The 11109-nt window shown below is 43.3% G+C and overlaps 1 protein-coding gene across 1 annotated transcript in view; it reads right to left on the reverse strand.

Annotated features, from left to right (window-relative positions):
* The window catches only part of TRIM71 (tripartite motif containing 71, E3 ubiquitin protein ligase), a 66049-nt gene that overhangs the window by 54099 nt on the left and 841 nt on the right, over positions 1-11109 (reverse strand). Inside the window, exon 2 of the mRNA XM_008583692.1 lies at positions 10730-11104. Coding sequence (XP_008581914.1) covers positions 10730-11104 — 375 coding nt within the window. The remainder of the gene's footprint in view (positions 1-10729; positions 11105-11109) is intronic.

Raw genomic sequence — 11109 nt, forward strand, 5'->3', positions numbered from 1 at the left:
TCCTTGTTAGGTTCTTTATCTGCTTCTTGAGTCACATTTTCACCCCAACAACATTGGTTTGTTCCAGTAGCAGCACCAGTTTGCAGTTTTCTAACACTACAGAAACCAGCCTCACTGCACACCACCCCACCACTACCTCAGGTGCACTCACATGTGCACACACAGCCACACACACCCCAGCACCAGCTGAACAGCCTGCTCCTCACAGATGGCAGGCCCACAGGAACCCCCCCTAAGTAGTAACCACTCGAACCTCTTCCTTTTTGATCCCTCAGCCCTAGGGTGGTAGCTGCTTCCCAGATGCCCTAGTGTTCTCTTCTTGTCATTCAACTACCTAGTTCACAACCTAATATCCAGTCAACAATTCTTTTTTTTTCTTCCTTTTCCACCCTGGCCCTGGCCCCTGCCCCCTCAACAATTCTTTACATTAAATTATCTGCTAAAGTCATTAAAGACTGATCACCAGTTACTACTTCTATGTATGAATAACCCACCTCCTAAGGAAGGGTAAAAAAGAAGGCAACACTAATTCCTTAGGGATGTTGAAAAGACTAGAAAAAATTAGGTAAAAAGATTTATATTATTACTTATCTCCTTACAACTCACTGCAGGTTCTGTAGAAACCACTCTATCAGCCAATTCTATCTAAATTCCACCATTCTCCAAGATTCATTTTAAACTTCACTTCTTTCATCTCCTCATCTAAACCTCTGTTTAGATGCCATGAGCTTTACCATGTAGATTTCATCTAGACCACATATAGGGAAGTTGAGAAGCCCCCCCATCCCCTGCAATTCACCTTTTCCTTTTCAGTTTTATATCCCCAAAACAACAAGGCTCAAGCAGGAAACAGGACACAGACTGCTCTTCTACCATCTTTTAGCATGGAGCACAATTCACATGGAGCAGAAAACAAGCATTCAAATATTTTGAAGACAAATCTTAACAGATCAAGTCCTGTCAGCAATGAGGAACTGGCCAAATTATTTCATGGTATCAAATATCGCTTGGCCATCAACCAGGAAATATTTAAGAAAGATAAGCAACACATTTAATTTCATGGAAAGGAATTTGAACTGTTTTGGCTGCAACTTGCAGGAAAAGTTGAAGCCAATTTCTTTTTTCAGGATATTATACTCAGTTACATGCACGTACATTAAAACATAAATTTTTCCAACTGTCTCAAAGCACCTCCATGTGACTTATAGCTCCCCACAAATAGGTCCCTAAGACATAGACACCCCATCACTCTTCCATCTTAAAGGTCAGAAATAAGAAGGCTAAATGACGTTTTCAAGTTTACACTGCTACCACAGGGCAACACTAGGGATTAAACCCAGTCCTTATCATACTCTTGTCTATACCAACAAACTGCAAGCATTTGCCAAGCTATTCTTCTCTTTTCATCCCCAAAATGTCTCCCTCTGTCTACATAATGTGTGAAAAAAGTCCATCAAAACTCAACATTTGGGGGAGGGAGAGCCAGGGGCATTCCTTGGCTTGAAAATTAAGAAGTTGCCTTTGTTCCTGCAAAGGAATGAAGGTAGAGCATGTGTTTCTTCTGAGGTCAAATCCAACCTGCATAACTCACTGAGCTGATAATCAGGCAAAAGCTGGAATTGATCCTTAAATCCACTGATACCAACAGAAGCCAAACTTAGTCTAAGAACCCCCACCACTCCACTAATGACAAAGTAATTGCTTTGAGGTTTTGGGACCAGGGAGAGAGGGCACGGGCACAGGAGCAGGGGAAGAAGGTGGGCTCCATTCCCCAAGATCTGGAATAGAACATGCCCATGTTGAGGGCCAACCTGTGGTTCACGTGGCTCACTCGGGAGACTGTGGTGCTGACAACACCAAGGCCACTGGTTCGGATCCCTATTAGGGATGGCCGGTAAGCTCACTTGGGAGAGCGTGGTGCTGACAACACCAAGTCAAGGGTTAAATTAAGATCCCCTTACCGGTTTTAAAAAAAAAAAGAAAGAAAAAAAGAAAAAAAAAAGAACATGCCCGTGTTACAAGATGGCTGGCAGAGGAAGCACCTCACCCTGTTATTGTAGAGAGATTTCCCACAAGAGTTATTTCACGAGATTTAAATTTAAGCCTTTCCCCCTTGTTAAAATATTGTCTGGAATGCTTCCCCATAAATTAATTTTGGAATGAGAGGCAGTCACAGTAATGATGGTCACTCATTTTTTGGGCAAGAAACCATGGCCCATTTATGTTGTTTTTCTCTGTAATAACTTAGAAAAGGTAAAAGCAAGAAGATACAACAGGAAAACAAAAATTCAGGCAATAAATTTAACATTAACCATATTTTTAAGGACCAGTCTCAAAAAAACAAATTCGTTAAACAATGTTTGTATATCAATAGCAATGTAAAGAGGTCTGGGAATCAGGAGTTTCTAATCAACAAGTCGTTCCATCGCCCCAGGCTTCAGTCTCCCCATTTGTAATGTAGCAGCTTTTTATACAATGATTTAAGGCTTTCTTCTGATAATTTAAGATTCCTCTCAGATGCCACCTTCAATATACACATACATACTCACTTAACAATACCATGAAATTAAAGCTTATAAAATACTCCAGTCCCTGAAATCAGATTGTTCCATTAAGGAAGTTGATCTGCTTCCTTGAAATGCCAGTTAAAAAAAACTGGCATTCCATCTAAAAAATAAATAAATAAAAGCTGAAGGTATTGATATAGCCTCTAACATACATTTACACCTACCTCATCTTCTCCTACACTTGGGGAGCCCTACAACCTAAAATGGTCTAGGATCAAAAGTTAATGTTGAGTTCCAGTCCTTCTAAAAGGAAACAAGGTTTATGCCTTTTTCTCCAGTTCACCTTCCATCACCTGAACGAAGGCTACATAGCTTTCCCTGTAGATAATGGTGAACTGATAAAAAGCACAGCACAGCCACAATTTCTAACACTAAAAATTAGTTCTGCCATCTCCTTCCTTATGTGGGGTGAGGAGAAATGTGCTTCAGTACTCTAATAGCTTACGAATAAATGTTATGAAATGTTTACAACTGTCTTCAAATGTGGGGCACTGTGCGGTATGTTAGCTCTAATACTGACAACATTGCAAAGAGTACCTTTCGTTTTACAAATGAGCAGAGATACAGCAGAATCTAAACCTAGAACCATCAACGTCAGAGTACTCAAGAGTATAAAGCCAATCAGACACCTTTAACAGGAAACACAAGATCAGCTATCTGAAGTCTCACATCTTCCCAACTATTACTAAAACGTTGTTTACCATATTCGCCCTTTTTTTTAAACTGCTCAATATACATTGTAGTTGGTTTTCATGACCCTTTACCTGTTCCTCTTCCCCCCTCCCTCATATTTGCTTTTCTGCTCAATGCTTAGCCACATATTTTGGAGGACATTTTCAGTACAAGCCTATGGCTGATCCTAAGTAAAAGAAATATCTCCCTCTGGCGTTGATCCCAGAGGACACAGACCAAAATTGGCAGATGTGGCCTAAAGTGCTGGCTTCCTTTAAATGTCTAACTGTAGTAACAACTTCTGGTGCCACTTTACTCACAATCTTTATTTTTAAAACACGGTGCTTAAGCAGTCATCAGATCCATATTTAGCAGCAAAATCTATGAGTGTAAACTTTTTCTATACAATAGCATTTTTTTTCTTTTTTTAAAGATGACCAGTAAGGGGATCTTAACCCTTGGCTTGGTGTTGTCAGCACCACGCTCTCCCAAGTTAGTGAACCGGCCATCCCTATATAGGGATCTGAACCCGTGGCCTTGGTGTCACCAGCACTACACTCTCCCAAGTGAGCCAAGGGCTGGCCCCTACAGTAGCATTTTTATAATTATCCCAAGTAAGTCCCAAATGAGTGAAGAAGTTCCCAAAACCCACTAGCATTTCAAGAAAAAGATATTATTTTTGTTTGGATGGTTTTTCTTTTGTTTTTGTTTATTAAGAAAAACATATTTTTAACCACAAAAAGTTAAGGCTAGAAGTAAATGGCTGGCCAAACTTCAGAAGTAACAACTAAAGGCTGCAGCTGCTGACAGATGTTTATTGAAGGCACAGATCTCTCACTCAGGGGTTCCTCACTTGGCTCAGGTTCCAAAGTCCACTTGGGGACCTCCAAAATTTACAGGGTGTCAGAACCATGAAAGCATGTCCTCAGTCTACACTACTATCTTCACCATTTCAATTTCTTTTGTGTTCGCTGCTCTGCTTTATTCAAACTCCATTAATGTTGACCGAAGTGTTCTTCTGTAGAAGCCCTTAATAAATGATCACAATCAAGAATTGTCCTCTTCATGACCAAGTCCTCCCTTCCTAATAACCACAACTTCAATTTACCAACATATAATTATTGAAAGCAATAACTTTATCTCTAAAGACTACCACTTTCATAAGGCATCCATGTAGGAAATTGCTTTTGAACAAATTAAAACTGGCTGTTAATTTCTTCTGCCAATTGAAAACTAAATTAGGATCATTCTACAGATTCACATTTTAAAAAGCTCACTTGGCAGGAATTAATGCTCACATTAGGAACTGTCTGGGGTTAGAAAATCCACATTAAGGATGACAAACAAAACATTAGCTGAAGTCTAATACGGATCTCTCAAAAACTCAGTGGGGTTTAAAACTCAGGAGTTGGGATTGTCCTTTATTTCATTTCACCCTCCCTTCAATGCCAATTGTAAGCAAACCACATATACTCATATTTACCTACAACATGAGGGAAGCAAGAGATGGCATCTGAAAGGGACAGAATTACTTTGGAATATGGTTTAAGTCAAACAGTTTCAGATGTAAATAGCCAGAACTAGGGCCTCCCTCCCTCCCAATTTTTCTGTTAACAAGTCAGAGTCTTGTCAATCAAAACAGTCAATCTGGTTTCAGTCAACTGGGTTTGTGGGTATAGACAAAACCTCAAAGGGAAAGGAATAATTTAGTATTGAACAAGCAGGTCACATCAGCTAAAGAGGTAAGATGGATCAAGCTTCCTCTTGCAAGTTGAAATGCTTGAAAGGTCAAGAAGAAAAGCAGGAAGAGTACGCTTCCATGGGTGGCATCTTGCTCCCTTTAGGCAACTGTAATTCTGTATCAATATCTTTCTCTTCCCTCTCTTCCAAAATAACAGGGATGGCAAAAACAGCCTTAGTGAGCTAGGCCTTTAACTCTTTGTTAGTGTTATGGGGGAAGGGAGAAGGGAGCACCACTTTGAAACTGCCTGCATGGAAGAATTCATCTCAACCTTTTGCTTAAATGTCATTCAGAATGACACTAAAATGGTCCTTTTATTTGCCATAAATGAATACAGCTAAAATAAACCTTGCCCTGTGTGAAGAACTGAATGGAGAAATAGCAAGATTAAGCAAACAATGTGACTTTTAGCACCAGAAACAATTTGGAGGGGGGATATATTTCAGAGATACAGAACTACAAACAAATGAAAATTTCACTTGCATCAGGAAAATTTAAACACTTTTTATCCTGGTAAACCACTTCAACAGAAGCATTTTAGCCATTTCACCTCCTAATTTACAGCTTCCACAAGAGCTAACTCCCTTACTAGATAAGCATAACTTTTCTCTTTTTAAATGAAAAGACAAAAAGCTAACAGCTATGCTCAAAATTTTACATGTGAGAAAAATATAGTGCTTTTAGGTAGTGCTTTAGAAAACTAGACATTGTAGCATCCTGAAAAGGTCTCTCAAAAAGTAGTATTTATAAGTAGGTTAAAATGAGAGGAAGAACTGGGGTGGGAAAAGGCAATTTTACTCAATCTTCAAAAACTTTCAAGATTTTTCTATTCCAAGTATATCTTTTTAACTTTGAAAACATGTCACTGATTTAAAAAAAAGCATCAATGGGGGCCGGCCTGTGGCTCACTTGGGAGAGTGCGGTGCTGGTAACACCAAGGCCATGGGTTCGGATCCCATATAGGGATGGCCGGTTTGCTCACTGGGTGAGCGTGGTGCTGACAACACCAAGTCAAGGGTTAAGATCCCCTTACCGGTCATCTTTAAAAAAAAAAAAAAAAAACATCAATGATGAACTTGAAATATCGAAGAAAGTGCCCATTTTCTTCCCAAAATAACTTCACTATTTTCCAAAATATATAAGCCTAGAATTGGAAATAAAAATCTCATGGACAATTATCAAGTCTATGTAATCCCAGAACCAGTGTAGCTCACACTTTTTTAGTAAGAAAACTTCAGGAATAGTCACAAAAATTTCCTCTGACAGTGCTGATACCATAGTTGATGACAGGTTATGCCTTCAAGGGAACCTCATATCAGCACAGGCTTGGCCCACATCCCGGGGATCCATGTTGATAAAATCCATCCCTATGCACTTTAATGCAAGTAGTCAGCTCAAGCATGACTTTATAAATAAAAGCCCACAGATTATATTCAAAGGCTAAGAAATTAAGATATCAGTAATGAACATTTCTCTGCAATTTATTTTTATCAAGCATGTTCTTAATTCAACAGGCTCCAATCTACAAACATCTCCCTGCTGCACTGGACTCAAAGCTGCAACTTCCATTAATTATTTTCAAGGTATAGGAAGTTTGGTTTTCTGGCCAACGGGTGAGATGTATGCATTGAGAGGATACATTCACCTAGTTGTGTACAGCTAGTTGAAGGTGAGCTACTGAAATACTAGAATGCCCATTTTTGTTCCTTCTCTCCCTTTGTCCTTAAAAAAAAAAAAAAAAAAAAAACACAGAGTCTTTTGGAATTAACCTATGAGTCAATGGGATTCCAATTAAAATCTCATTTTTTTCTGGAAATTCAAAATTTATCATAAATTTCACCAACATTAGTTAATCTGGTCACTTCTAGAGATGAATAGAGGAAAAAAGGATAGGAAAATGGGTCTTTAGCTTTATTTCATTCCTTTAAAATAAAACTACTTTGACTTATAACATAAGTGATATATAAATTTCTATTGTGTTTTTAAAAAGCATTTTGGTTTGGATTTTATAATTTACACAACAACATGCATATCATTTAAAAGTAAACATGCATATCCATGCCTGGGAATGCAGAATAAAATATTCTGATGCTGAATATAGGTACAACCCCCTTCCCATTCACAATAATTCATTCAATATAAAATACAGGACAAATTCATAGAACAAGCAATTATTTTAGGCAGCAAACTGCCTCGCTCAAAGTGGTCTGAGACCAATTTAAAGTTTCCTGAGAAGGGTCAAATCGCGTTGGAATTCTAGAATTTATCTTTCCAGGAAGCACTTTGAAGCCCAACTCAGAGACTGAATATAAACCGCATCAGCACCTGCACCCCCCATTTTCCATCGAAAAGACTCAGGAAAATCCCATCCCCAATTTTGCCAACCTCGGATGGAGCGGGCTACAATGTTTCCCTCGGCTCAAGATGACAACAAGGTCACCCCCGCTGGCTCCCCACTGCAAGTGACCTTTCCTGGACACCCGGACACGTTGAAACCCCTGCTCGGCTTCCCGCCATTTACAGAATCCTGACGCCCAGCTCTTAGGCACAGAGCACACATCCTGAATTTGTGTTCCCGGTGTTGCCTTCAAGGCAGCAAAACATCCTATGGGCCAAAGAAGCAAATATTAAAAGGGCGACGCGTGAGCAGTTGGAGCAGCACGCTCAGGTCCCACGCTTAGCTCCCTAAACTCTTCCCCCAAAACGTCAAGTGTAGTGAAGACCCTCTCCCCACGACCTAAGCGGCGGTGAGCTCTCGATGGCCGGGAACAGAAGCTTCGCGGCTAGCGGTTCTGGGGACGCGGCCCGATTGCCGGCGCCCGGCCGCTCCTGCAGGCCTTTCGGACTGACCCTCGACGCACAGAACTACCAAAAAAAACAACAACAACAACACAAAACCACGGTTTTCAAACAAGCCCAATGAGAAGTAAGAGTGGCAACAAGCAAATCTCGTTTTGTTCCAACTCCCTCCTTTTAGGTTTCCAAGTTATTGTGATGTGTTGAAACAAGTGGTCAGACACCACACCTCACTTTACAAACCCGGAGTCAGGTTGGGAAGTTGGGGGGTGATTAAGGAAAGCAGTCTCCTTACCCACTGCTCCCTCCCCAAAATGACAGGGGAAAGCCAGGCGACCAGGCCCCCTTCCCAAGGTCAGGTGGCAGTCACCATATGGAAAAGACGCCCCGAATTAATTAATGAAGCCTGTTGACACGGTAAGCAAGTTAGTAAAGTACATTTTCAAAATTGAGGCTGTACATACAATGAAACATATGACTTAGGCATTCGGCATGTCACAATCAAGACAATGGTATTTGCATTTATTTTCACCTAAAGAATAATGAATTTTGCACCTTCCCAGCCAGAGAGGCATGACTTTTTAAAAGGAGCAATATTCGGAAACTGTTAACAATCACTTCCTTCAAAGGAAAGGAAGAATTTTAGGCCGTGGGTGGGATCCCTTATTTGAACCTCACTACCCGGTGGTGCTCTCTCTCTAACACGTTAGTCTTCTGTTCAGAGCACTAGTTTGTCACCTTTAAACTCAAATGTTCTAGCATTCTAAATCCAGGAACGAATAAATTAGGTCAACAATTTCCAAGTTTTCTTCTTTTAATGGGAAGCTACAGAGAAAGTAGAATCTAGCTCAAAACTGAGCAAATTTTGTTTTTAAAGGACACAGTTTAATAACATAATATCTTCAGGCTTGCCAAACAACTAGCGTTGCACATGTTAAAAAGTGAAATTTAAAGGCATCCGGGTACCGCCCAGGGTGAGGGGAGCTCTACTGCTCACTTCACGCTCTCCCACCACAAGGTTTGAACGGGTTTAGAATTTAGAAAGTGAATAAACCTTTTACAAGTCTGACAACACCAAGCATCTACTGCTTTAGCCCAAATAAAACGTATGTAGATCTTTAACTGGAAATATAAATAAAATCTGACATTTAACTCAACGCCCTTACCAAGAGGAAAATTCTGGTGGATTCAGGGCGCCCCCAGCCCTTCAATCCCCGCTCCGCCCGCCTTCCACTGGATCCTAATCTGCAAGAGAATTGGCTCCATTTTTCTGTTCCTGGGATTCGGAACGGTATTTAGCTCAATCATTCACTCTTCTAAAAGTGGTGAAAGAACATACTAGAAACACTCACCCATGAATATGGAAAACTATGAGTCCATTCACAGCTTAAAAACGAAGGAAAAAAAAATAACTGCCCCCTAGCTTCATACCTATAAGGAATCTTTTAAAAGGAGGTGCCCAAGACAAGTCAATTAGAATTTCAACTTTTTTCCAATAGGAGAAGCCGGCTTAAGGCCATCAGGCAATAGCTCCGCCCTCCTCCCCAAATAACAGGTTACGAGTGGAAAAGGCTGCGGCGCTATGCTTGCCTTGGCCGTGCTCGGTACCAGCTCGCCGCTCCGACTCATTCCGGCAGGCAACTCCCAGGAGCATTTTTAAAGCTCCTGCGGTCTCCTGCTCTCCCTCCAAGTCAAGTCCATAGCGATCGGACACACCAAACCTCACGGGTCTGTCTACAGGTAGATCGCATAAACTACCTACACTCAGCAGAGCCCGCTTCTCAAAACTTTAGACCCCTGCTCAGTGGGTTCGGGAGAGTAATGTACCCCAAGGTACTCATTCAACCCCGAAGTGGAAGGGGGGTCACGTGGTGTGGAAAAAATGCGCAAGAAAGGGTTATTGGATTGCCCAAACACTGAAATCAAGCCCAAAGACTGCGGTGCAACCCTCAGACTCTCTGCGAACCCCCGGTTCACGCCGCGTGTTGCTATTCTGGTTTTCTCCATGGGAAATCGAGCCCCCGGCTGAACAGGGTGGGACACCTTGTAACCAGGAAAACCGGTTCCCGTAGGGATCGAAGCTAGGGCAGACGCGAGCGGCCCAAGAGACTCCCAAGATTCCCAGCCGGGTGAGCGCAATCGGCAAGGTCGCTCCCCGATTCGCTGCTCTCTCGGGGTGCAGCCGTGAGCTCACGAGACCAACAGCAATTCCACATAAGAGAGCTCGGGGACTAAACACGCATTTATTATACGTTACGACAAACAGCTGCGGAGCAGATAAGGGCTGAAGACTGGGGTCCCCTTGGTCCTCAAAGATCCGCACTCCCCCCTCCAACCCAATACAAACAGGTATCGACTGCTACGCTGTCCAAACAACACAACCAGTCCTCCCCTCATAAAGGCGCACGTGGAAACCAGGTCTACTCAGGCACACGCACTCCACACACATACCACTCAGCCACCCACACAATCATCTCTTCCCGGCTCATGCACTACTTAAAAGCAATGAACCTACGAGTTTTACAAAGATGGGAAAAGGAGCGTCCTTCTCAGCACATTGGGAGGCCTCTGGAGTGCCCGCACAAGGAGGCCACGTCTATACAAACACAACTATCTCTTCCCCAACTCATGCCTACCTAATTAGAGACAACGTTGGCACGTTTTACCATGAACAAAAAAGTGAAATTTGGAAAGGGGGGAACCCAATGCTTTGGGACTTTTCGGGGGCCCTAGTAGGACACACAGAGAAGCCAGGTATTCTACACACTTCCTAGGTCACGATCTGCTTGGTAGAAACGACTGCCTCGTAGTCGAAGGAAAAACAAAACAAATCCTAAAAGGAGAGGCCCCTTCCGCCCCTCGCTTTGGGACCCGCCGGGCGGCTCCTCCATAGGACGCACGCGGTTACCCGGTGGACCCAAACACAAGCCATCTCACACCCCGCCGTACTCACCTCGTCTTCGTGGTGCTGGCAGAAGCCGAGGCGCTCGGGAAACACGGAGAGGATGGAGAAGGGAGAGCCAGGGAAGGGCGGCCCAAGCCCGAGCTGCTGAGCCGCGGCCGCCGCCGCCGCCGCGGCTGGACCCGGCGGACCGCGCTCGATGTAGTGGTCCTTGGTGAGGCGCACGCGCTGGTGCGCGCGGACGCAGTTGTCGCACAGGTGCTCCTGGCAGTCGAGGCAGCGCGAGGAGGCCGCGTTGCCCTCATCGCACGAGCTGCAGCCGTGAGGCCGGCGCAGCAGCAGCGCCGATGGAGAGGCGGCCGGGCCGCCGGGAGCAGAGCGGGAAGGCGCAGGAGGCGGCGGCGCCTGGGGGAGCGGCGGCGCGGAGGCGG

This window comes from Galeopterus variegatus, unplaced genomic scaffold (assembly GCF_000696425.1).
Source record: "Galeopterus variegatus unplaced genomic scaffold, G_variegatus-3.0.2 Scaffold99, whole genome shotgun sequence".
Lineage (NCBI taxonomy): Eukaryota > Metazoa > Chordata > Mammalia > Dermoptera > Cynocephalidae > Galeopterus > Galeopterus variegatus.